The sequence below is a fragment of the Oncorhynchus masou genome, chromosome 12, assembly GCF_036934945.1.
Source record: "Oncorhynchus masou masou isolate Uvic2021 chromosome 12, UVic_Omas_1.1, whole genome shotgun sequence".
In the NCBI taxonomy this organism is placed as follows: domain Eukaryota; kingdom Metazoa; phylum Chordata; class Actinopteri; order Salmoniformes; family Salmonidae; genus Oncorhynchus; species Oncorhynchus masou.
In genome coordinates, this window is record NC_088223.1 from 84,967,362 (window position 1) to 84,993,514 (window position 26,153).

Here is a 26,153-nt window from a genome sequence, read left to right on the forward strand (position 1 = left end):
AGAAGATTATTATACTCATGTAGTTTCCATTCAAACCCTTACTTTAGAAGCAGTGATTATATCTCTGGAACCCGCACATCAAACAAGGCACTTACATAAATGCTAGTCATCCATCACATTGATGTTTAGTCCTACTTTATCCCCACACTACACCACTGCTCCTCCTTTATTGAAGGTAACAACATGCAACTCTCAGAGATTGGGGTTTCTCGTTTGGGCGAAAGTCTGTCCTCTCCTCCATGGCCCGAAAACTCATAAGTGGTCGAGTGGTGCAGGATTGTGTCAATTCCTTAGTATGCAAACGAAAAGGTGTGTCCCTTCCTCTATAGCCTCCTTTTGGCGAGGAAACGCAAATGTATTATAACCATAGAGAATGATAGAGGCCTCTAGTGGCCAAAAGGCTGGTCAACGCCATTGAGAGCTTTTACCATTTTAATGTAGTGACGTGTTGGAGTCATGTTCAACCGGACATCAGGAGGGATCAGCCAATACTGAAGAAGAAAATGTACTACTTCAAAATTCAGATTATGTCAGTGGCACTGCCCATGCTGTCACAGACGCTATAATGGCACAGATAAAAAATATGAGTAATCTATCTATCTCTATGATCCTACCTGAGACCTTCAATAAAAAGTTTTGAAATCTGCTGCACCCCCTTTGAATCAGCTATTGTTTTCTAGAAGGAGAAATGCATGCAAACATTTAAACGATTTAAACGATATGCTATTTATCCTTTTATGTATAAAACGTATTGCACATCTAGCTACATTTGTTTGTATCACTTTATACATACATTTTTGTATTCCACCCTGTAAACGTCATTTGCCCGATGACGCGCGATTGGAGAAGAAGTGTCATTTCATGCAAGCACATTTTCGTCCACTTTCCCTGTCCTCTCCGCCTCTCCTCGATTACCCTTGAACTTTTCAAAAGCAGGCCAGAGAAGACAGAGGAGAGAGGATGCAGGAGGTGAGCAAATCTAAATGATGAAAGGCCAGTGTCGTTTTGTTCGAACTCTGTGAAGGGTGTGATTTTCATTGGAAATAGACTTGATTGGCCACAAGCGGTCCGGTTTTGAACTGCTCATGGTGCTGAAATGACAGTTCGCCATACACTGCATTGTAGTCTCTCTCTCTCTCTCTCTCTCTCTCTCTCTCTCTCTCTCTCTCTCTCTCGTCTCTCTCTCGCCCTCTCTCTCTCGTCTCTCTCTCGCCCTCTCTCTCGCCCTCTCTCTCTCTCTCTCTCTCTCTCTCTCTCTCTCTCTCTCTCTATATATATATATTCGCTGACTTCTGACCAGACTTAATGTTATTGTAACGTAATGAACTCACTGTTCATTGGACAGTGAAGAAGCATGTCTGCGAAGACATTACGTTATAATAACAGAGACAGAGAGCGAGAGCGACAGAAACCTTACTGAGTACCCATAACTCATACATGCACTATATTAACCACATATAAAGCAACACATAAATCCGGTTCCATTTCAGACGAGAGGAATCACAGTATCCGTAGTCTGGTAAATTAAACCCAATGCCAATATTGCATTGGCGAGTTATGATTTGTACATGAAAGACGAGTAGTATAGATGTCATCATAGCGTGTTGTAAACGTATTCAAACAAACCAATAAGATCAGTGTGTATTTTGCTTTGAGGTCAATAAACCGGCTACATAAATGTTCCGTTATTACATATCTCATCATGATTAAAATGTCTTCTGGTTTGTAGTTTAACTTGAAATACGCAGATGACTACAAAAATATAAGCTTGGTATCATCAGACGGTTTTTGCAGAAGCACAGCACAGCTCTGTCTGTGCTCAGTCGTGGAGTGCAGGCGATAGCGGCATAATATTTGACAGTAAACAGGCGGTCCTGTCATCTCGATGCGAATCCTTGGCTTTTGGGGTACAGTGAGTGACTAAAGTTAATTTTCAGTGAGGCTTGTCTCATCAAATATATCGGGTGAGGGAATATGCATTTATTAACATTGGGAAGAATGTATTCGTGTGTATGAATGTGTTATTTTTATTTGCATTGTGTGTTCATTGATATGAGATAATAATTTAATAATCGGTTGGGAGTCTTCGTTTTGGTCAGAGAGAAATCTCGTGCTGGTTGATATAACCAATTCTATAAATGTAAAACGCTGCTTTTATCGGAGAACATGAAACATCAATCAGGAAGAAAAGGGGAGCGGGGGACAAGGGAGCTGGTTGAAATGGAAGAGGATTTGATTTTGCAGCCACTGAAAAAGAGATGAAGTCTAGAGCAGTGGAAGTTACATTGTGCTGAATATAAACAATGGGCGGATTGGTCTTTAGATGAGACGTTGGTACCACCTTCCATTCTAAAATAAAATCGCCCTGGCTTGAAGTCACAGCCTATTTCATATCCGGTTTACGCAGTGATATGTTACCATTGTCCTGGTAAAGTAAAGCTTTATTTGGCTGCAGTCTCGGTATTTAGAGTAGATTTTGTAGTTAGACTGCCAATTTGTTGGGGACTGAGAAGAGTTTCACTCAACCACACCATTGAACAGTGCGCGAAACCTGCGCATACTCAGCATCGTCAGCTGCCGCTTCTCGAGACTCAAGCTAAATTTGGTCAGATCTGAGATCTTGGAGGATTGTTCTCATCGAATCCGTGTAGAAAATATATCCATAAAAGTTTGAAAATACGACAGCCTCGAACATCTCTGGCATATCGCTGTAAGTGAATTTTCCTTTGACTTGTCTTTTTCGGTGCAGAAGGGAGTCGGGGAATTTGACTTGCAGTTCGAACGGCAGTGAGTTGTGTTCAGCCTAACAGAGGCAGAATCCAGTTCAAATAGATGGCATATGAGTTGCAACTGTCGGGGAGTGGATGATGTGGAGTTAGCTATTGAAAATGAAGACGATTTACTGGCATCTGCTGTGGTATGACATGGTTTTGTCCAAGTTGTTTCATCCCTGGACAGCGCTCCGAATGTAGCATTATTCAGTTGCTTAATTACTCGCCACACACGAATGTTTAGGGTGAGCATTGAGAAATGCCAATATCTCCCTGAACTCAAGATGTTTATACTGGGGACACATTTCACGGAATAATATAGAAAGTGTGGTGTATATGATTTTTTCCCACATTAAGCTGCATTATCCCTGGTTTATCAAATCCTTGTCAACTAACGACATTTTAACAGAATATTGCACATCGTTTAATACGCTTCGTTTGCGGTATATTCCAGTGCAGTTTGGAGAAATTAGGCGCCGTATCTTCTACAGTATGTATCTTTAATTTACAGGTTATTGTAGTCGTTTGTTTGATAATGGTGTAGCTATTGATTACAATACCTTTGCATGGGTAATTAATTGCTGCTGCCGTGGGAAACATCGTTTTATATATATATATATATTATTTTTTATGGTTCAGTTAAACGGGCATCTGGCCAACAATTGTATTTTCATAACGCAATAACGTTATCCTACCACTTACATCCTCTGAAAGTGGGTTGACATTATGATTTCGGACGAAGGTGAAAATGCGTGAATCGAAGGGGATTTGGTTTAATATGTGGTTTCAGCCGCCTTTTAATTGCAGGCTATGAATAAACTAAGTAGGCTATACAAGTGCTATGAAAACAAATGACATACAATACTATGTAACCGGTAACGTGTTTGATTCTTTATGCAATATGCATGCGTAATGTAATGTATGTCGACGGATCATCCGAAATCGATTCTTCATGGAATGTAGCTCTTTTTTAAAGAAACCAATACATCGCCGCCAGTGTATCACATTCATTCAGACGCGCTCTCGCTATCTTTCTTTTCAGGTAATTATATTAAGTTTAATATATAATAAACTGAAAACACTAAATTATATCTGATGGCTTTAACGGCTGTGTGTTTATGTGTCAACTGACATCTGACTTGTGACGAGAACGCTTGGTTTGATTTGTGACATATGAGCTTACGGATGCAGTCTCGTTAAAAGTACGGTTCAAGATAGCCCATATAGGCTGTTTTTGTGAAATATTTAGTGTTTTGAGGTTCGACCCATCACTACATCTTAATGTAAGTCTTTTTTTGTGTGTACAAAAGCTGGATACTAATATGAACTGAAAGATACAACATAGTTATTGGGAAAGGCTGGTCTTAGAACGGTGCCTGCCTCTTATGTTCCTTGATCTTCTTGGTTTCAGAATCACTCACCTCTTGATTTGTGTCTTGTTTGATTCTCTTTTGAGCCAGTCTTGTCAATGGTACTGCTTATTTTCTGATGTGTAGTTGTTGTCTTCCTTCTTCAGTGACAAACCACTCTCCAACCATGGGTGGACGGACAGGAACGGCCATACTGCTATGTGTATGGGCCTGTTTGCTGGTGGCCAAAGTGCTTTGTGGGAAAAGGTAAGGTGGGCTTCGACCACACAAACAAAATGTTCACTGTCAAGCTAGATTTGGCCCAGAAAAGAGAATCATTGTGCTCTGTTCTAGGGTCTAGTTACGGAGACAATATGCTCGCTCGTCTCTTAAGTCCCCAACAGTGTGGAATTAGAATATATTTTGTGATCTGCAATCATGTCATGTTGGAATCCATCCCTCACTGGCAGTCTGAGAGCAAACACCTGATTATCCTGGAGAAGAAGGTATGATTGTAATGATCATGTTTTGCCAACTGATCATATTTTATGTTGTGCATGACTCTGTGATGGCAGTAATTAGGGCATCACTTCAAGACTCCACACTGTAATTGCGATAATAAGAGGAGCTGGGGCGGATTTGCCCAAAATAGCAAATACTGTGTTACAGTTTCGATATGCTAAGCAACCATATAGGATAACACTAAATGTTCAACCAGAGTAGAGAAGTGCATGTCTCAGACATTCTGTCGTTTATTCAAAGGATGTATGTGTTTCAAGTGACATAGTTGAAGTAGAGGTTAGTCCAACATAAAAAGTCAGACTTGGGAATACAGATGGGGTCTGTGCTCAGACCACCCACTCAGTACCACAGTGAGATGGGATGAGAGATGATAGGTTTTGACTTGTGATTGCCACACTACTGATCCCACCATTGGAAATGACAGACATTTGCATTTACACCTCAATGCTAATCCAGTCTTTAGGATTAACATTGAGAAGTTTGACATTGAACTAAAAATATGCAAATATCAAGGATTCACTATTTGCAAATGAGGCCGCATATACCTAGATAACTTTGTGTGCATATGATCATGTGGAATCACATGAAGATGCTTGACTATTAAATGAATGAAGTTTTTTTTCTTTCTATTCTGCTCGCCTAAATAATTCAGTAGAACTGTCTGAGCTGCATCCACATCTAATCAGTCTAATGAAATTGCCATTTAAGGATTTATTTTCTGTGAGCTGTGACATTTTCCCTATTAATCAACAGACAGTTTAATGTATCTTAACCGCACTGCTTCAAGGATGGCCCATTTAACCAATAAACACCTTCCCTGATTACTCCACCTTACAACTGTCACCATAAACTGCAATGTAATTACTGCGTTGTGATTGACTGTATTGACCTCTAGAACTCAAAAACAAACCATGGAGGGTCTTTGAACAAACGCAATAATCAGGAGCACACGTTGATATTGGTGTTGTGATATTTTAACAGAATAGGCAGGGAGGCAGGTAGGGAGAGAGGCAGAGAGGTAGGGAGGGAGGTGTGGGAGGTAGGCAGGGAGGGGGGAGGGAGGGAGGAGGGAGGGAGGCAGGGAGGCAGGCAGGGAGGGAGCAAGCGAGGCAGGCAGGGAGGGAGCAAGCGAGGGAGGCAGGGAGCGAGGCAGGGAGGCAGGCTGGAGGCAGTAGCATTTATTTAACTTTCCTACTTAAATAAAGGTTCAATAAAAGAAAAGGCATGCAGCAGTCGGCAGTACTGTTGCTGTTCAGTGGACCTGTAGATGGGGGGGGATGATGCTTTATGAGGAAGTGACCCCAGCAGCTCCTAAACATCCAGTCCATTGCTCTCTGCTTATCTGTACCCCCCCTTCTCTCTCTCCTTCTGCCTCTCCCATCCTCTGTCCCCACCTCCCATTCCCAAATATATTCTATGTCAAACGCATTTGAATTATTCCTCACTTGAAAGAACTCCAAGGCGTGTATGTAAGTGTAAGTCTGTGTTAGTGTGACGGAGTGAGCATAGCATGATGTACTGCGTGTGCTCTGTTTGTTCGTTTACCTCTCGGCTTCGCTTACTGTTTTTACTCAATGTTATGTCGTTGCCATGTGTTTCTGTTCTGCTGTGTTGTGATATCAGCTCTCCTGCTGCTGTAAGTGTTCTGTATTGGCGTTTGTGTTTGTCATAATGTCCCTGTCCTTCTGTGTTATGATGTCTGTACTGTCCTGTGATTTCAATGTTTTAAAATAATAATAATAATTGCACCGCACTTCCCAGTCATCACTGGCCAAGTCGTCATTGTAAAAAATAATTTGTTTGTAATTGATAATAAAGGTGAAATTTAAAAAAGAGGCATCCTTGCACGTTTCCTGTTGTGTTTTTTTGTGAGGAGGATATAATGAACTAATCTACTGTATCTGGGGAAGATCTAAAACCTTCGGCATGTTGTTTTCACTCATTGTATCAGCAAGCCAAGCAAGCAGAAAATACATGTGTGTGTATGTGTGTGTGTTATTCAGATGAGAGTGTTTCAGCCTCACATGACCCTGCAGGCAGTTCATTAGATATTTGTTTTGGTGGCCCAGGCTCTTGAGCTATGGCATGGAAGATTTGGCCATTTCTTAAAGATTCACACAAAATAGAGATTCATAACTGTGGAATTGTTTGATATCAGACGCTTGTTCCAATTGCTTGTCTCATTATTTGTCTTATTTATATTTCCTAATAGTATTTTTGTCAGGAAGCTGCATTTTTAACTAATAGCCTATGTGGGAATGAAAGGTGTGTTTGATGGCACATTAACTATATCATTCCTGCAGTGATGTGAGTAGCATGTCCTTATTTAGAAGAATCGTTTACCTGCTCACATCTAAAGCCGTGTGATCTGACCCCCCGCCCCCACCTTCTCTCTCACTCTCTATCTCTCTCTCTCATTTGCGGCCGCCTGCATGCATGTCCTCTCAGCTGTTTTGTTCTCTCCTCCTGCTACTTGCCATTTCAGATTCCCCCTTCCCTTCCCTTCCCTTCCCTTCCCTTCCCTTCCCTTCCCTTCCCTTCCCTTCCCTTCCCTTCCCTTCCCTTCCCTTCCCTTCCCTTCCCTTCCATTCCCTTCCCTTTGCAAGTCCATGCTAACTTATCTTGATGACCTCCCCTTCTCCTTGAAGCTACGTTCTGAGTAGAGATTGTTTCCTAACACTGGGGACTGTTTATTTAGCATGCAATCAAACCAGTGTGGTCCGCGATTGGGTGTAAAAAGAGAAGGTGATTGCTCAGAGGCAAACTATTATTTATGAGGAAAGTTTTCCTGTGATTATGTATGAGAAAGGCTTTCCTGTGATTATTTTTGAAAGAGAGAAAATAAACCCCCCCTCCTTCCCAAGCTGACCATCTCCCTCTCCATCTATACTTCCACTTGTTAAAATACATATTTTGCAACATAATGAAATCTATATGGTTGTTGATTATTGTGTTGAGATATTAATGAGTGGCGATGTTTACTCCACTCACACAATTACTGATTGTGGGTGTTCTGAGTATGAATGAACTATTTTGTTTCATGTTGCTCAAAGAGCACACTCAACGAGTCCTTTGCGGTTAAAAGACCACATTAAGGTATGAATAATTAATTATGAGTCCTGTGTGTTTACAATTTCATGCCCTGTGGATAAAATAAACCTATTTCTCACATTAATATGGCTTTATTACAAATCTGTATCATCAGAGGAAGTAGATTTTAAAGGATCAAGAGAAGTTGCTCAGGTGGGACTTTTCTCCAACACTCCTGCATCGATTCACAGAATTCACTTTCCAAAATGTCTCTTCCTTTTCGTCAGCTCTGGACAGAATGGCCAGACGGACGAGCAGAAAGACAACACAACAGTGTTCACCCGGATCCTAGACAGTCTTCTAGATGGCTACGACAATCGTCTCAGACCAGGGTTGGGAGGTACAGTACTGTACAATGGTTTCTCACCAACTCATATCATTTTGAAGTTTAGGGAAATAGAGGTGATGGGAGATAGATGGGTGGTGATGAGTGTCTTTGATTTAGTTAATAACATGTTTATTGCATGATGCTGTCAAGTATTTTCCAGCTAGTCATTTCCTGAATCATTTGTTGTGTCATTTGGAATTGTTGGCACCAGGTTGCAGCATTCTGTTGGTTTAATATTGATGGTTTGCCAAAACCATTACTTGGAGGATAGCAGTCAAGAGCACATCAAAACAGGATTTAAAGTAATATAATATAATATACTATAATCTTATATAATATAATATATACACCATTTAGCTGACAGTTTTATCCAAAGTGACTTACAGTCGTGCGTATTGACGACAGTCTGGAGTCCTTTGTCCTACTTCATGAAAAATAATTCTGCAATGTGCTTGCGTATCGTCACAAGCATGCTCATATCTTGTTTTCTCTGCCTTTGCACTCGTATCAGAGGAATCTACAGGAGGGTGATTTACTGTTAGCTTGTTTCCTTAGCAGCATGATATCAAGAACTAGCATCTTTTGAAAACTAAAGCAAACTGAAATTACAGCTCCCCGATAAATAACTCCCCTTGTTCTTTTGAGGAAGAGTGTATGGTGTAGGATACTCTCATTGAGGAAGAGTGTATGGTGTAGGATACTCTCATTGAGGAAGAGTGTATGGTGTAGGATACTCTCATTGAGGAAGAGTGTATGGTGTAGGATACTCTCATTGAGGAAGAGTGTATGGTGTAGGATACTCTCATTGAGGAAGAGTGTATGGTGTAGGATACTCTCATTGAGGAAGAGTGTATGGTGTAGGATACTCTCATTGAGGAAGAGTGTATGGTGTAGGATACTCTCATTGAGGAAGAGTGTATGGTGTAGGATACTCTCATTGAGGAAGAGTGTATGGTGTAGGATACTCTCATTGAGGAAGAGTGTATGGTGTAGGATACTCTCATTGAGGAAGAGTGTATGTAGGTGTGAGGAAGAGTGTATGGTGTAGGATTGAGGAAGAGTGTATGGTGTAGGATACTCTCATTGAGGAAGAGTGTATGGTGTAGGATACTCTCATTGAGGAAGAGTGTATGGTGTAGGATACTCTCATTGAGGAAGAGTGTATGGTGTAGGATACTCTCATTGAGGAAGAGTGAATGGTGTAGGATACTCTCATTGAGGAAGAGTGAATGGTGTAGGATACTCTCATTGAGGAAGAGTGTATGGTGTAGGATACTCTCATTGAGGAAGAGTGTATGGTGTAGGATACTCTCATTGAGGAAGAGTGTATGGTGTAGGATACTCTCATTGAGGAAGAGTGTATGGTGTAGGATACTCTCATTGAGGAAGAGTGTATGGTGTAGGATACTCTCATTGAGGAAGAGTGTATGGTGTAGGATACTCTCATTGAGGAAGAGTGTATGGTGTAGGATACTCTCATTGAGGAAGAGTGTATGGTGTAGGATACTCTCATTGAGGAAGAGTGTATGGTGTAGGATACTCTCATTGAGGAAGAGTGTATGGTGTAGGATACTCTCATTGAGGAAGAGTGTATGGTGTAGGATACTCTCATTGAGGAAGAGTGTATGGTGTAGGATACTCTCATTGAGGAAGAGTGTATGGTGTAGGATACTCTCATTGAGGAAGAGTGTCATGGTGTAGGATACTCTCATTGAGGAAGAGTGTATGGTGTAGGATACTCTCATTGAGGAAGAGTGTATGGTGTAGGATACTCTCATTGAGGAAGAGTGAATGGTGTAGGATACTCTCATTGAGGAAGAGTGTATGGTGTAGGATACTCTCATTGAGGAAGAGTCATTGAGGAAGAGTGTATGGTGTAGGATACTCTCATTGAGGAAGAGTGTATGGTGTAGGATACTCTCATTGAGGAAGAGTGTATGGTGTAGGATACTCTCATTGAGGAAGAGTGTATGGTGTAGGATACTCTCATTGAGGAAGAGTGTATGGTGTAGGATACTCTCATTGAGGAAGAGTGTATGGTGTAGGATACTCTCATTGAGGAAGAGTGAATGGTGTAGGATACTCTCATTGAGGAAGAGTGAATGGTGTAGGATACTCTCATTGAGGAAGAGTGTATGGTGTAGGATACTCTCATTGAGGAAGAGTGTATGGTGTAGGATACTCTCATTGAGGAAGAGTGTATGGTGTAGGATACTCTCATTGAGGAAGAGTGTATGGTGTAGGATACTCTCATTGAGGAAGAGTGTATGGTGTAGGATACTCTCATTGAGGAAGAGTGTATGGTGTAGGATACTCTCATTGAGGAAGAGTGTATGGTGTAGGATACTCTCATTGAGGAAGAGTGTATGGTGTAGGCTCATTGATACTCTCATTGAGGAAGAGTGAATGGTGTAGGATACTCTCATTGAGGAAGAGTGTATGGTGTAGGATACTCTCATTGAGGAAGAGTGTAGGATACTCTCATTGAGGAAGAGTGTATGGTGTAGGATACTCTCATTGAGGAAGAGTGTATGGTGTAGGATACTCTCATTGAGGAAGAGTGTATGGTGTAGGATACTCTCATTGAGGAAGAGTGAATGGTGTAGGATACTCTCATTGAGGAAGAGTGAATGGTGTAGGATACTCTCATTGAGGAAGAGTGTATGGTGTAGGATACTCTCATTGAGGAAGAGTGAATGGTGTAGGATACTCTCATTGAGGAAGAGTGAATGGTGTAGGATACTCTCATTGAGGAAGAGTGTATGGTGTAGGATACTCTCATTGAGGAAGAGTGTATGGTGTAGGATACTCTCATTGAGGAAGAGTGTATGGTGTAGGATACTCTCATTGAGGAAGAGTGTATGGTGTAGGATACTCTCATTGAGGAAGAGTGTATGGTGTAGGATACCCTCATTGAGGAAGAGTGTATGGTGTAGGATACTCTCATTGAGGAAGAGTGTATGGTGTAGGATACTCTCATTGAGGAAGAGTGTATGGTGTAGGATACGCTCATTGAGGAAGAGTGAATGGTGTAGGATACTCTCATTGAGGAAGAGTGTATGGTGTAGGATACTCTCATTGAGGAAGAGTGTATGGTGTAGGATACTCTCATTGAGGAAGAGTGTATGGTGTAGGATACTCTCATTGAGGAAGAGTGTATGGTGTAGGATACTCTCATTGAGGAAGAGTGAATGGTGTAGGATACTCTCATTGAGGAAGAGTGAATGGTGTAGGATACTCTCATTGAGGAAGAGTGTATGGTGTAGGTAACTCTCATTGAGGAAGAGTGAATGGTGTAGGATACTCTCTTTGAGGAAGAGTGAATGGTGTAGGATACTCTCATTGAGGAAGAGTGTATGGTGTAGGATACTCTCATTGAGGAAGAGTGTATGGTGTAGGATACTCTCATTGAGGAAGAGTGAATGGTGTAGGATACTCTCATTGAGGAAGAGTGAATGGTGTAGGATACTCTCATTGAGGAAGAGTGAATGGTGTAGGATACTCTCATTGAGGAAGAGTGTATGGTGTAGGATACTCTCATTGAGGAAGAGTGTATGGTGTAGGATACTCTCATTGAGGAAGAGTGAATGGTGTAGGATACTCTCATTGAGGAAGAGTGTATGGTGTAGGATACTCTCATTGAGGAAGAGTGTATGGTGTAGGATACTCTCATTGAGGAAGAGTGAATGGTGTAGGATACTCTCATTGAGGAAGAGTGTATGGTGTAGGATACTCTCATTGAGGAAGAGTGTATGGTGTAGGATACTCTCATTGAGGAAGAGTGAATGGTGTAGGATACTCTCATTGAGGAAGAGTGAATGGTGTAGGATACTCTCATTGAGGAAGAGTGAATGGTGTAGGATACTCTCATTGAGGAAGAGTGAATGGTGTAGGATACTCTCATTGAGGAAGAGTGTATGGTGTAGGATACTCTCATTGAGGAAGAGTGTATGGTGTAGGATACTCTCATTGAGGAAGAGTGTATGGTGTAGGATACTCTCATTGAGGAAGAGTGAATGGTGTAGGATACTCTCATTGAGGAAGAGTGAATGGTGTAGGATACTCTCATTGAGGAAGAGTGTATGGTGTAGGATACTCTCATTGAGGAAGAGTGTATGGTGTAGGATACTCTCATTGAGGTAGAGTGTATGGTGTAGGATACTCTCATTGAGGAAGAGTGTATGGTGTAGGATACTCTCATTGAGGAAGAGTGAATGGTGTAGGATACTCTCATTGAGGAAGAGTGTATGGTGTAGTATACTCTCATTGAGGAAGAGTGTATGGTGTAGGATACTCTCATTGAGGAAGAGTGTATGGTGTAGGATACTCTCATTGAGGAAGAGTGTATGGTGTAGGATACTCTCATTGAGGAAGAGTGTATGGTGTAGGATACTCTCATTGAGGAAGAGTGTATGGTGTAGGATACTCTCATTGAGGAAGAGTGAATGGTGTAGGATACTCTCATTGAGGAAGAGTGTATGGTGTAGGATACTCTCATTGAGGAAGAGTGTATGGTGTAGGATACTCTCATTGAGAACCTTGGGTAGTTTTGTCACTTTTCATGTGCCACACAGTTATTGCGTATACTGATTTATATCCGACTCAGCTGTACAGAGTTTTGGAGAGATATGTAGGCCTACTGGAACGTGAAGAGGATTTTTATGGAATTGACTTGAGTGGAAGGTCAAACAGGCAGGGGATTAGTATATTTTCAGTGGCAAATGGAGAGAAATTAAGCATTATGATTGACACCATTCCTGATGTAAATCATGTTTCCATTATTCACTTCAAGAAACATAACTCTATACAGCAGACAGAGTTATTGTAAACACATCAGCCACATAAAGACCAGGTGGAATTTGATCACAGCGAAGAGATTTGAAAATTCATGAAGAGATTGAGTCAGTCCCCGGGTAAAGGTCTTGCCACTGAAACGGAGAACTGCAGAAATGGTTATTGACGTGAAAATCGGGATTATAAGGTGTCATTTTGGAAGGGGGCTCTGTGAGAATTGGGGAATGAAACGATCAATGGGCTAGAAATGCTCCCCAGGATTACGAACTAGTTAGAGCTAACGAGGAGCCCTGATCGCCACTCACTCTCCTAATTTCTTGGTTCAACAGAGCGTGTAACTGAAGTCAAGACTGACATTTTCGTGACGAGTATTGGGCCCGTCTCGGACCATGACATGGTATGCCTGTCTTTCCTCTCTGTTATTCCCCTCTCTGAAATGTCACCAGTTCTGTGTCCTTGTTCTCCCCTTAACCTATTTTCATGTGGTTTCAAAGGTAAAGTGTTTATTGATTTGATCAGCCCCCCATTAGTTTTTTTTGACATAAATGAAATGTCACAAGCAAGGAAATGTTATTAGACCAATTGGCTCAGTCATTTCCTAGATAAATGCCGCTTGTAGTCTTAAATGAAAGTACACGTGTATGTCAGTTTGTATTGCATGGCATGACCCAAGCGGAGAGGCTTGGTATTGATATGGGTATAACGACTTTGGATCTTGTGTAGCCTTGGTCTTTAGACGTGGCCATGATGTACAGTGTATTAGCAGGTGATTGGGACTAGATTGCAAAGCCCCAGTCCGTGTTCCAAATGGAACCCTATTCCCTACTTAGTGCACTACTTTTGACTAATTTTAATGGCACCCTCTTGGTCCTGGTCAAAAGAAGTGCACTATATAGGAAATGGGGTTCCATTTGGGATGCTAACACAGAGAGCAGATGCTGTTGTCATGGCTAAAGACATTACCCTTCCTATGTCTATCATGACTGGATAATGTGATTGGATGGATATCATAATCACACTGAGATATCAACTGACAGAGGAATGATTCGGCTAAGTCTTCCTCAAAATAGACAAAAGTAATTTCATTTAGCAAATGTGAGCGTACCTACCATGTGAAAAATAATGTCGAATATTGAATAGGTCCTCTTTATTGAATGGCAATGGCTAATGTGAGATTGATTTGTTCGTGATTTCTTGGTTGAGACGTCTTCTTTAACCACTGTGGATCTCTCTGTATCTCTCTCTCTCTGTATCTCCCTCTCTCTGTATCTCTCTCTCTCTCTGGATCTCTCTGTATCTCTCTATCTGTATCTCTCTGTATCTCTCTCTCTCTCCCTGTCTCTGTCTCTCTCTCTCTCTCTGCCTCGCACTCTGGATCTCTCTCTCTCTCTCTGTATCTCTCTCTCTCTCTCTCTGTCTCTGTCTGTCTCTCTCTCTGTATCTCTGTCTCTCGCTCTCTCGCTCTTTCTGTCTCTCTCTCCCTCCCCCCTCTCTCTCTGTATGTCTCTCTCTCTGTCTCTCTCTCACTCTGTCTCTCTCTCACTCTGTCTCTCTCTGTATGTCTCTCTCTGTCTCTCTCTCACCCCCTCTCTCTCTTTCTCTCTCTCTCTGTCTCTCTCTCTGTCTCTCTCTCTCTCTCTCTCTCTCTCTCTCTGTCTCTCTCTCTCTCTCTGTCTCTGTCTCTGTCTCTCTCTCTGTATCTCTGTCTCTCGCTCTCTCTGTCTCTCTCTCCCTCCCCCCTCTCTCTCTGTATGTCTCTCTCTCTGTCTCTCTCTCTGTCTCTCTCTCACTCTATGTCTCTCTCTGTATGTCTCTCTCTCTGTCTCTCTCTCTCTGTCTCTCTCTCTTTCTATCTATCTGTATCTCTTTCTCTCTCTCTCTCTCTCTCTTTCTCTCTCTGTGTGAATCTCTCTCTCACTCTCTCTCTGCCTCTGGTCTTGATGAAGGTTCAATATTTATGCAGTTGAACCATTTATATTTGATGTAATATGAGTTAATTACTGTTCATGCTCTAACATATGGGCCTGCGGTACCTTAGAGTGAGTAACGGAATGGTCTGGTCAGAAGAAACAGCTACAAAAGCTACCACTTCCCTTTCCCAGTCCACTTCCATTACCTTGCAGCTCTGTTACCGTACACACTAATTACCTCACAGATCTGTTACCGTACACACTAATTACCTCACAGATCTGTTACCGTTCACACTAATTACCTCACAGATCTGTTACCGTTCACACTAATTACCTCACAGATCTGTTACCGTTCACACTAATTACCTCACAGATCTGTTACCGTTCACACTAATTACCTCACAGATCTGTTACCGTTCACACTAATTACCTCACGGATCTGTTACTGTTGAAAGTAATTACCTCATTGATCTGTTACCATTCAGACTAATTAACTCACTGCTCTGTTACCGTTCAAACCAATTAACTCACGGTCGGGAGAAAACTGAGAAGCACCTTTTAATTTCACTGGCTAGCTAACTCTGTCAGGCATTCGGAAACAATTACATTCTTAGCCATAGTTATTAGTGCATGTTAGAGTGATATATCATGCCAGTGTTTGTATTTTTTGGTGCGCTAAAATCTAGAGCACTGTGCTTCTTCCTCATGTTTATGGAGGACACATTCATGAGGACAAGCTGGAAGACAGAGACGGAAGCCACTCCACCAGTTAGATAGACCCACCTTTGTTGAAGCCTCTTCCTTGACAAGACAAGACAGTCACCAGCAGGACAAATAGACCAATGCTGCTACATGGAAGCCTGAGTGACGTGAGAGAGAAACAAAGTGGTGAAAAGTGGGCGTGTGCATTACTCAGCAGCATGTGGTCTGTAACATGTCTGGCAGATATAGGACGATTAGGGCAGGACAACCTACCTCTTCCAGGTGCTGATCTTGCATTCTCTCTTACAGGAATACACCATTGATGTGTTCTTCCGTCAAAGCTGGAAGGACGAGCGGCTAAAATTTAAAGGGCCAATGGCGGTTCTCCGTTTGAACAACCTGATGGCCAGTAAAATCTGGACCCCTGACACATTCTTTCACAATGGCAAGAAGTCTGTGGCACACAACATGACTATGCCCAACAAACTCCTACGAATCACAGAGGAGGGAACTCTGCTCTATACTATGAGGTGAGAGAAACCATTTTCCCAACTGGGATATAGTCTGCTTTCTTCATATTAGATTTAGGAAGAGGTATTTTTAACACTGAATGTGGAAATCCTCACTGGGAAGCAGAATGTGGTTTTCTCTACAGATAATAAGCATACATCTATCAGTCTCACGATGATCGTGATTCCAGTACATTATAATGTTTTTGTAACTTATGCTCCAGAAAATACTGTTGGTATCCAGCAAATGATTTATCCTTAAAAGGGAGTGGCAGTGGAGAGCACCAAGAACCATAGTGAGTGGAGCGAGTAGTGTAGACTAGAGTGGTAGAGTGGAGCGAGTAGTGTAGACTAGAGTGGTAGAGTGGAGCGAGTAGTGTAGACTAGAGTGGTAGAGTGGAGCGAGTAGTGTAGACTAGAGTGGTAGAGTGGAGCGAGTAGTGTAGACTAGAGTGATAGAGTGGAGCGAGTAGTGTAGACTAGAGTGGTAGAGTGGAGTAAGTAGTGTAGACTAGAGTGGTAGAGTGGAGCGAGTAGTGTAGACTAGAGTGGTAGAGTGGAGCGAGTAGTGTAGACTAGAGTGGTAGAGTGGAGCGAGTAGTGTAGACTAGAGTGATAGAGTGGAGCGAGTAGTGTAGACTAGAGTGGTAGAGTGGAGTAAGTAGTGTAGACTAGAGTGGTAGAGTGGAGCGAGTAGTGTAGACTAGAGTGGTAGAGTGGAGCGAGTAGTGTAGACTAGAGTGGTAGAGTGGAGCGAGTAGTGTAGACTAGAGTGATAGAGTGGAGCGAGTAGTGTAGACTAGAGTGGTAGAGTGGAGTAAGTAGTGTAGACTAGAGTGGTAGAGTGGAGCGAGTAGTGTAGACTAGAGTGGTAGAGTGGAGCGAGTAGTGTAGACTAGAGTGGTAGAGTGGAGTAAGTAGTGTAGACTAGAGTGGTAGAGTGGAGCGAGTAGTGTAGACTAGAGTGGTAGAGTGGAGCGAGTAGTGTAGACTAGAGTGGTAGAGTGGAGCGAGTAGTGTAGACTAGAGTGGTAGAGTGGAGTAAGTAGTGTAGACTAGAGTGGTAGAGTGGAGCGAGTAGTGTAGACTAGAGTGGTAGAGTGGAGCGAGTAGTGTAGACTAGAGTGGTAGAGTGGAGTAAGTAGTGTAGACTAGAGTGGTAGAGTGGAGCGAGTAGTGTAGACTAGAGTGGTAGAGTGGAGCGAGTAGTGTAGACTAGAGTGGTAGAGTGGAGCGAGTAGTGTAGACTAGAGTGGTAGAGTGGAGGCTCGCTGTGAGTTTTCATTTGAGCTGAATCATCATAAATAATGGTCCCAGATGTGAATTCCCATGGCCTACAAAATGGAGCTAACGTGTGGGTCACAGAGGGTGGCCATAAAACATTCTTTAACATATTTATTAGCAGATAAGGACGCAGTGTGAGTTAATATTTATGTCATAGAGATGACGAATGGGTGACATGTCATGGTTCGTTTGACATTCCCCTTTTCACCGTGCTGTCAGGAAAAGGCTGCTGCTCAGAGCTTTGCAGCAGTGTCCCTCCATTCCTTCAATTAGATTTGCAAAAGGCTTTTGTTGTATCTTATCTCGCTCTCATCTCTGTCTCTGTCTGTCTGTCTCTCTCTCGCTCTCTCTCTCGCTCTCGCTCTCTCTCTTTCTCTTTTTCGCTTTCTCTTTCTCTTTCTCTTTCTCTTTCTCTGTCTCTCTCTCTCTCTCTCTCTCTCTCTCTCTCTCTCTCTCTCTCTCTCTCTCTGTGTCTCTCTCTCTCTCTCTCTCTCTCTCTCTCTCTCTCTCTCTCTCTCTCCCTCCCTCCCTCCCTCCCTCCCTCCAGACTGACCGTAAGGGCAGAGTGTCCCATGCACCTGGAGGACTTCCCCATGGATGCCCATGCTTGCCCACTGAAGTTCGGCAGCTGTGAGTGATTCGCTGTTTTCCCCCGCTCTCTTTGTCTTTCCCTTCCAACAGGAAACCCAGTACTCGTACCTGATAGGAGTTGACAGTGGCGTAACAGCTGTTTTCAGGCAGGACCTGGCCTCCCAGGCCCGCCAGGCCCCACCAAGACCCACCAGCATACTGTAGACCTCTGTTTATCGGAGGCAGTACTCCCTGTCATACTTCCAGTTCCATTGTGCCAGCTGGTCATTGCTGCCAGGTCTTCTGACCCCAAATTATCCTCGAGAAGTCGAGAGAGAGAAATAGTTTTTTGTTGATGTTTTATGTCTTCTCACTTTTGTTTATTGTTTATTTCACTACCTTTGGTAATGTGAACAGATGTTTCTCATGCAAATAAAGCCCATTTGAATAGAGAGAGAGAGAGAGAGAGCGAGAGAGAGAGAGAGAGAGAGAGAGAGAGAGAGAGAGGGGAGGAGGAGCCCAACGATAATGAGTCAGTTTGTTCAGAATAACACACCTTGAATAAAGACCAACTCTCAACTTTAAACTGGCTTGCTGAATATTTCATTGATGAGGCTCCTCTGCAGTACAAATCCTCAACAGTGCTGAAGCAACACTTTACGTGTTGGCTGGGTCACCAGGTGGGAAGAAATCTGACTTGGTTGTTTAAAGGTCAGTCAGATTGAGATGTTGTTTGTTTCTCTTTCCCTCTCTCTCAGTAGCGGTGCGTGGGTAAAATCACTGGGGAAAATAGAAATAAAGCCATATTACAACATATGTGTTGTGATAATTGTGTTGTTTTCTCTACAACCTGTTAGTTCATATGCCTTGCCACTGTGATATATAGATAGGCCTAAGGCAGAGACAGTAAGAACACACAGTGGCAGAATAAATTCAACCACACCTTTGTTTCATCACAAAACCGGAGAGCAACCTCTGTCTGGTGAAGTCCACAAAGCATATTGCATGTAACAAACAGTTACGTGGCCTACAGAAACAGGATCTACCTCAACTAATCCAGCGCCATTTATTTTTTTCTACATTTTTTTAATTTTAATTTTTAATTTTACCCCTTTTTTTCTCCCCAATTTTGTGGTATCCAATTGTTGTAGTAGCTACTATCTTGTCTCATCGCTACAACTCCCGTACGGGCTCGGGAGAGACGAAGATTGAAAGTCATGCGTCCTCCGATACACAACCCAACCAAGCCGCACTGCTTCTTAACACAGCGCGCATCCAATCCGGAAGCCAGCCGCACCAATGTGTCAGAGGAAACACCGTGCACCTGGCAACCTTGGTTAGCGCGCACTGCGCCCGTCCCGCCACAGGAGTCGCTGGTGCGCGATGAGACAAGGACATCCCTACCGACCAAGCCCTCCCTAACCCGGATGACGCTAGGCCAATTGTGTGTCGCTCCACGGACCTCCCGGTCGCGGCCGGTTACGACAGAGCCTGGGCGCGAACCCAGGGACTCTGATGGCACAGCTGGCGCTGCAGTACAGCGCCCTTAACCACTGCGCCACCCGGGAGGCCCCAGCACCATTTCAACTTCAACATTTCATCATCATCGAATCACCTCTGATTAGTCTAATACAGTGACAACTAAAAGGCACCAAAAACTGTAGAAAAACCATGTTGACTCCCCCTACGGTCTATGACTCTGTCATATTTTACACACTTTTAGTTTTTGTTGTTCAAGGCTACCTGGTTAAAATGCTCGCTAGCCTAACTTCCTTATATGGGCAACGTTAGCTAGTTAACATTAGCCTTTTACATCTAGCTACATTTTGAACTTCCATCCTCTCAGGCCAGAGGCACAATGTATGAATTAATGGTTGGATCAGAATCGTTGTTATAATCATTGGCCAGTACGGAGAATTAAGTAAAACCACAAGTCCAAATCCCTATCTCCATACACGGCTAATTTAGGAAAGGGACAATTTTAACCTGCTAGCCACCGGAGGACAACAACACGACGAGATGTTTCTATCAATGACGTATTGCTCTCGATGTGATGTGATTGGAGTGATCCCAAATCCCAACTGGCTTTTTTTTGGTGCGCCAGTGCCATTCACAGTTGAGCGCAACGCTGATGGGCTATTATTTTGTATTTTGCATTCAATGCTACGGGCGGCAACAATGTCATACTCTTTTTGACCAGACAGCATCAAATAGATGGCCTACACATACAGAGACAGAGGGGCGCTGTTTCCCTCGCTCAGATGCTTTTCTCCGGTGAGATACATTCAGCCACTTGCGAATTGAAGGAAAATTATTAAACACAAACAAAATATTAATTATTTTATGTTTATTTCTTGGTCATTTTTGGGGGGAAGCCTGCCTCTCCTTGGCATCCATGAATATACACCACTGCTCTCTCTTCTTCCTGACAGATGCTTACACCAGGGCTGAGGTTGTGTACGTGTGGACGAGAGGGGCAGCCCAGTCTGTTGTGGTGGCTGAAGATGGCTCTCGGCTCAACCAGTATGATCTGATGGGGCAAAGCGTGGACTCTGGGGTTGTCCAGTCCAGCACAGGTCTGTTTCCCTTGTAAAGTACACTATATTTACAAAAGTATGTGGACAACCCATAGACAAACATTGGCAGTAGAGTAGCCTTACTGAAGAGTTCAGTGACTTTCGATGTTGCACCGTCATCGGATGTCACCTTTTCAACAAGTCAGTTCGTTAAATCACTGCCCTGCTAGAGATGCTCCAGTCAACTTTAAGTGCTGTTTTTATGAAGTGGAAATATCTAGGAGCAACAACGGCTCAGCCGTGAAGTGGTAGGCCACACAAGCTCACAGAACGGGACTGCCGAGTGCTGAAACAGGTAGCGCGTAAAAATAGTCTGTCCTCGGTTGCAACATTCACTACCGAGTTCCAAACTGCATCTGGAAGCAACGTCAGCACAAGAACTGTTCGTCAGGAGCTTCATAATATGGATTTCCATGTCCGAGTTGCCCCACACAAGCCTAAGATCACCATGCGCGATGCTAAGTGTCGGCTGGAGTGGTGTAAAGCTTGTAGACATTGGAGGGAGGGAGATCAAATCAAATCAAATTTATTTATATAGCCCTTCGTACATCAGCTGATATCTCAAAGTGCTGTACAGAAACCCAGCCTAAAACCCCAAACAGCAAGCAATGCAGGTGTAGAAGCACGGTGGTTAGGAAAAACTCCCTAGAAAGGCCAAAACCTAGGAAAAAACCTAGAGAGGAACCAGGCTATGTGGGGTGGCCAGTCTTCTTCTGGCTGCACCGGGTAGAGATTATAACAGAACATGGCCAAGATGTTCAAATGTTCATAAATGACCAGCATGGTCGAATAATAATAAGGCAGAACAGTTGAAACTGGAGCAGCAGCACGGCCAGGTGGACTGGGGACAGCAAGGAGTCATCATGTCAGGTAGTCCTGGGGCATGGTCCTAGGGCTCAGGTCAGTTGAAACTGGAGCAGCAGCACGGCCAGGTGGACTGGGGACACACCACTGGATGGAAGCAAGTTGGACAGAGAGAGAGACAGAGGCAGAGAGAGACAAAGCAAGGTCTATACAGAAAGGGTTTGATGAGATTGTTGTGGAAGAACTTGACTGGCCTGCTCAGAGCTCTGATGTCAACCCCATGGAACACCTTTGGGATGAATTGGAACACTGACTGTGAGCCAGGCCTAATAGCCCAACATCAGTGCCGGACCTCACTAATGCTCTTATGGCTGAACGAAAGCAAGTCCTTGCATCAATGCTCCAACATCTAGTTGAAAGCCTTCCCAGAAAAGTGGTGGCTGTTATAGCACCAAACTTCCCTCTCTGTTCTCTCACTTCCACTGCTCTGTGTTTGTAGGCTTACTCTGAGAACATGTCCCAGATTTGTCATTTCCCTTGTGGGCATCACATCCTTTACCTTCTTTTTGGTACATTGATACTGGCAAAGGTAGTGACAAAGTAAAAATCGGTGACCCCTTTACAGTGCATTTAACTGCAGGCCGAAAGGTAGATTTGAGTGTTTCTGTATTGGTCTGTGTTTGATAGTGTCAATACCTATCTCATTCAATTATATATGCTAATTCTGAGGAACCATTGATTTACCAAAACCAATGTAATTAATGTTGCATGACCATTGAATGATTCCTTTGTTTAAATCTCTGTCAAACATAAAGAGCCAATGTATTACTACCTAGGTCAGGGATCATCAACTCAATTCAGCCACTGGCTTTCTTCAGCCGATGGTCGGGGGCCGGAAACATGATTACAAATCATTTGTATGCAAGTTGACTGCAAGAAGCCCAAACAAATCTAATATTTGACTCAAGCATAATCATTTCAAACCTTGCAAACATTTGTATACAATCACGTTTCTCTCTGTGTGGGAATACTTGGCAACATATTTCAAATAAATCCACCCGCGGCCGCCAGTTGGGTAACACTGACATAAGTCATTCCCAGTGCTGTCGCAGAGCATTCAATATGGTATTGCTCTAAATGCATTGATGAATTAGGTTATTATCAACTAACTCCATGCCACATTATTGTTGATAAATGAGGCCTAAACAATAGTAATACATGGCTGGCCATAAAACTACTCCATGTCCATAACATGACTAACCTCCACAAAGCACACATAGACAGACTTCCTGTTCGGTATGGTTTAATAGTCTTACACGACAGCTGAAGATTATGGAGTGCACAGAACCAGCACACTACATAATCTGATTGGATGTATTAGTTTCCATATCTTTTCTTTCTAATTGGCTTTTATTTCTGTTTTGGAAGGGGTGTACGTTGACACAGAGAAGAACTGCACTCTCACACATTTTTGGAGTATATCAGATCAAATATTTAGGATTCACAGGAGCACTAGAGCTCTATGAAGTGGCTCTCCAACTCAGATGACACAGCCCCTTCTCATGCTTTTCAACTCTCTGTTTCCCTCTGTCTCACCTTCCTGAAAAACAGGAGAGTATGTTGTCATGACGACACACTTCCACCTGAAGAGGAAGATTGGTTATTTTGTCATCCAGACGTACCTCCCCTGCATCATGACGGTGATCCTGTCCCAGGTGTCCTTCTGGCTCAACAGAGAGTCCGTCCCAGCCAGGACTGTGTTCGGTGAGTCCCTGCTACTTCATGCCAAACGTAAACCAGTTGACATACACTCAGTGGTAACTAACCACAGCAGACCTACACTTTCATTGAGATTGTGATGGGAACAGAGTGATCCTCGTCACATTGCCTTACTAACGTCCCTTCACATGTAGCTCTGGATTCAATTACTACACTATATCTCAATTTTGATAGAGTAAGTCTGTCGCCCATCAATGAATGAGTTTGTGTCGAAGCAAAGGAAAAGTATCACTGGCACTCACATTGGTTGGTTTCACTCACATTGGTTGGTTTCACTCACATTGGTTGGTTTCACTCACATTGGTTGGTTTCACTCACATTGGTTGGTTTCACTCACATTGGTTGGTTTTCTAAAGTCAGTATAATAAACCAGATTGGTAGAATTATCTTATTACCATCTGTTCACAGTGGAATTTCAACTTCTATTCTGGCTGAGTGTTACTGTCTGTTCACAGTGGAATTTCAACTTCTATTCTGGCTGAGTGTTACTGTCTGTTCACAGTGGAATTTCAACTTCTATTCTGGCTGAGTGTTACTGTCTGTTCACAGTGGAATTTCAACTTCTATTCTGGCTGAGTGTTACTGTCTGTTCACAGTTGAATTTCAACTTCTATGCTGGCTGAGTGTTACTGTCTGTTCACAGTGGAATTTCAACTTCTATTCTGGCTGAGTGTTACTGTCTGTTCACAGTTGAATTTCAACTTCTATGCTGGCTGAGTGTGGCTGTGACTGTGGATATGCGTGTGTGTGAGAGAGAGTGCTGTGTGTGTGTCAGCTCGTACGCATCAGCGTTCAAAAGGAAGACTCTTGTTGGTCAGTCTGAAGCATGCTTCTCCTTAGCAGAGCAGAGTACTGTCTAGCTGGGTTGTCCTTGTTTTACCTTCTCCTCTCTCTGCGCATCGCCCAGTGTCTCCCTTGGCCTAGTATTTATTAAAAGAGCTTTCCGAGCTCCATAATACAGCCTTTATGTGAGTGTAAGGAAGAGGGTTTTTCAGCACCAGTCCCAGCCTGTACTATGTTTGCTGCAGGGTTCCTGTGGTGCTGTTGCCTACCTTGGGCTGTTCGTCACATGGCAGAGAGAGGAGGAGGGGAATGAGGTTGACCTTGATGCATAAACTGACATTCGAATTGTTTTAAGATGGTTATACTATGGATCATTTAGCAATTTGATTTAGAATTGTTGGACCCCTTTAGGTATATAAAAAAATATATATATATTTGATAAAATATTGATTTGGGCCTTTACTACTATAGCCCATAAAAGTCACAAAAATTACAGTAAATGACAAAAAGGACAGTAAAACAATTAATCATAAGAAGCAAGTTTTGAGGTATCGTAGGAAATATATACATATATATATTTTTCCACATATTGAACCTCTATTTTTAAGGTAGGAACAAAACTACCTCCATACTTCCATTCGTTTTTGAATCCGGAACTGGTTACCTTCAGAAGAGTCCCCGAGAACACCATGATGTTCGTGATGAGACGGTGACACGGTCTGACAAACACCACTCTAACTCTGCCACCTTTCACTGCAGATGCGGAAGTGCTACACTGCCAGATGCGGTGGATTGAGACGCAATACAGTAAATTGCGAAAGTATTCACCCTCTTGGCATTTTTCCTATTTTGTTGCCTTACAACCTGGAATTAAAATAGATTTTCAGGGGGTTTGTATCATTTAATGTACACAACATGCCTACCCCTCTGAAAATGCAAAATATTTTTTATTGTGAAACAAACAAGAAATAAGACAAAAAAAACTGAAAACTTGAGCGTGCATAACTATTCACCCCCCCAAAGTCAGGACTTTGTAGAGACACCTTTTACAGCAATTACAGGTATAAGCTTGGCACATTTAGCCACTGGGATTTTGCCCATTCTTCAAGGCAAAACTGCTCCATCTCCTTCAAGTTGGATGGGTTCCGCTGGTGTACAGCAATCTTTAAGTCATACCACAGATTCTCAATTGGATTGAGGTCTGGGCTTTGACTAGGCCATTACAAGATGTTTAAATGTTTCCCCTTAAACCACTTGAGTGTTGCTTTAGCAGAATGCTTAGGGTCATTGTCCTGCTGGAAGGTGAACCTCTGTCCCAGGCTCAAATCTCTGGAAGACTGAAACAGGTTTCCCTCAAGAATTTCCCTGTGTTTAGCACCATCCATCATTCCTTCAATTCTGACCAGTTTCCCAGTCCCTGATGATGAAAATCATCCCCATAGCATGATGCTGCCACCACCATGCTTCACTGTGGGGATGGTATTCACGGGGTGATGAGAGGGGTTGGGTTTGTGCCAGACATAGTGTTTTCCTTGATGTCCAAAAAGCTCAATTTCAGTCGCATCTGAGCAGAGTACCTTCTCCATATGTTTGGGGAGTCTCCAACATGCCTTTTGGAGAACACCAAACGCTTTTGCTTACTTTTTTCTTAAACTTCTTGCGTCGAGCAATCCCGGATCCGGGATTCTATTTATAGCCTCAAGCTCATTAGCATAACGCAACATTAACTATTCATGAAAATCGCAAATTAAATGAAATAAATATATTTGCTCTCAAGCTTCGACTTTTGTTAACAACACTGTCATCTCAGATTTTCAAAATATGCTTTTCAACCATAGCTAAACAAGCATTTGTGTAAGAGTATTGATAGCTAGCATAGCTATAAGCCTAGAATTCAGCCAGCAACATTTTCACAAAACCAAGAAAATCATTCAAATAAAATCATTTACCTTTGAAGAACTTCAGATGTTTTCAATGAGGAGACTCTCAGTTAGATAGCAAATGTTCAGTTTTTCAAAAAATATTATTTGTGTAGGACAAATCGCTCCGTTTTGTTCACGTTTGGCTATGAAAAAAACCTGTATCCAGTTATAGCCTCAAGCTCATTAGCATAACGTAACGTTAACTATTTATGAAAATCGCAAATGAAATGAAATGAATGTGCTAGCTCTCAAGCTTAGCCTTTTCTTAACAACACTGTCATCTCAGATTTTCAAAATATGTTTTTGAACCATAGCAAAACAAGCATTTGTGTAAGATTGTTGATAGCTAGCGTAGCATTTAGCGGGCAACATTTGCACAAAAACCAGAAAAGGATTCAAATAAAATAATTTACCTTTGAAGAACTTTGGATGTTTTCAATGAGGAGACTCTCAGTTACAG

General features: G+C 42.6%; 1 protein-coding gene across 6 annotated transcripts in view; it reads left to right on the forward strand.

Moving 5' to 3' along the window:
* Positions 1 to 950: 950 nt before the first annotated feature.
* gabra1 (gamma-aminobutyric acid type A receptor subunit alpha1) overlaps positions 951 to 26,153 on the forward strand; it is a 33,124-nt gene continuing 7,921 nt past the window's right edge. Inside the window, exons 1-8 of one of the 6 annotated variants that reach the window (XM_064982284.1) lie at positions 951 to 969; positions 4,288 to 4,387; positions 7,960 to 8,072; positions 13,184 to 13,251; positions 15,776 to 15,996; positions 17,807 to 17,889; positions 20,262 to 20,405; positions 22,821 to 22,973. In XM_064982284.1, the coding sequence (XP_064838356.1) occupies positions 4,308 to 4,387; positions 7,960 to 8,072; positions 13,184 to 13,251; positions 15,776 to 15,996; positions 17,807 to 17,889; positions 20,262 to 20,405; positions 22,821 to 22,973 (862 nt within the window). In that variant the 5' untranslated portion in view covers positions 951 to 969; positions 4,288 to 4,307. Of the gene's footprint in view, positions 970 to 1,744; positions 1,965 to 2,246; positions 2,711 to 3,754; positions 3,814 to 4,287; positions 4,388 to 7,959; positions 8,073 to 13,183; positions 13,252 to 15,775; positions 15,997 to 17,806; positions 17,890 to 20,261; positions 20,406 to 22,820; positions 22,974 to 26,153 lie in introns of those variants that run through there. The other 5 variants (XM_064982279.1, XM_064982278.1, XM_064982280.1 and 2 more) reach the window with 5 other exon arrangements.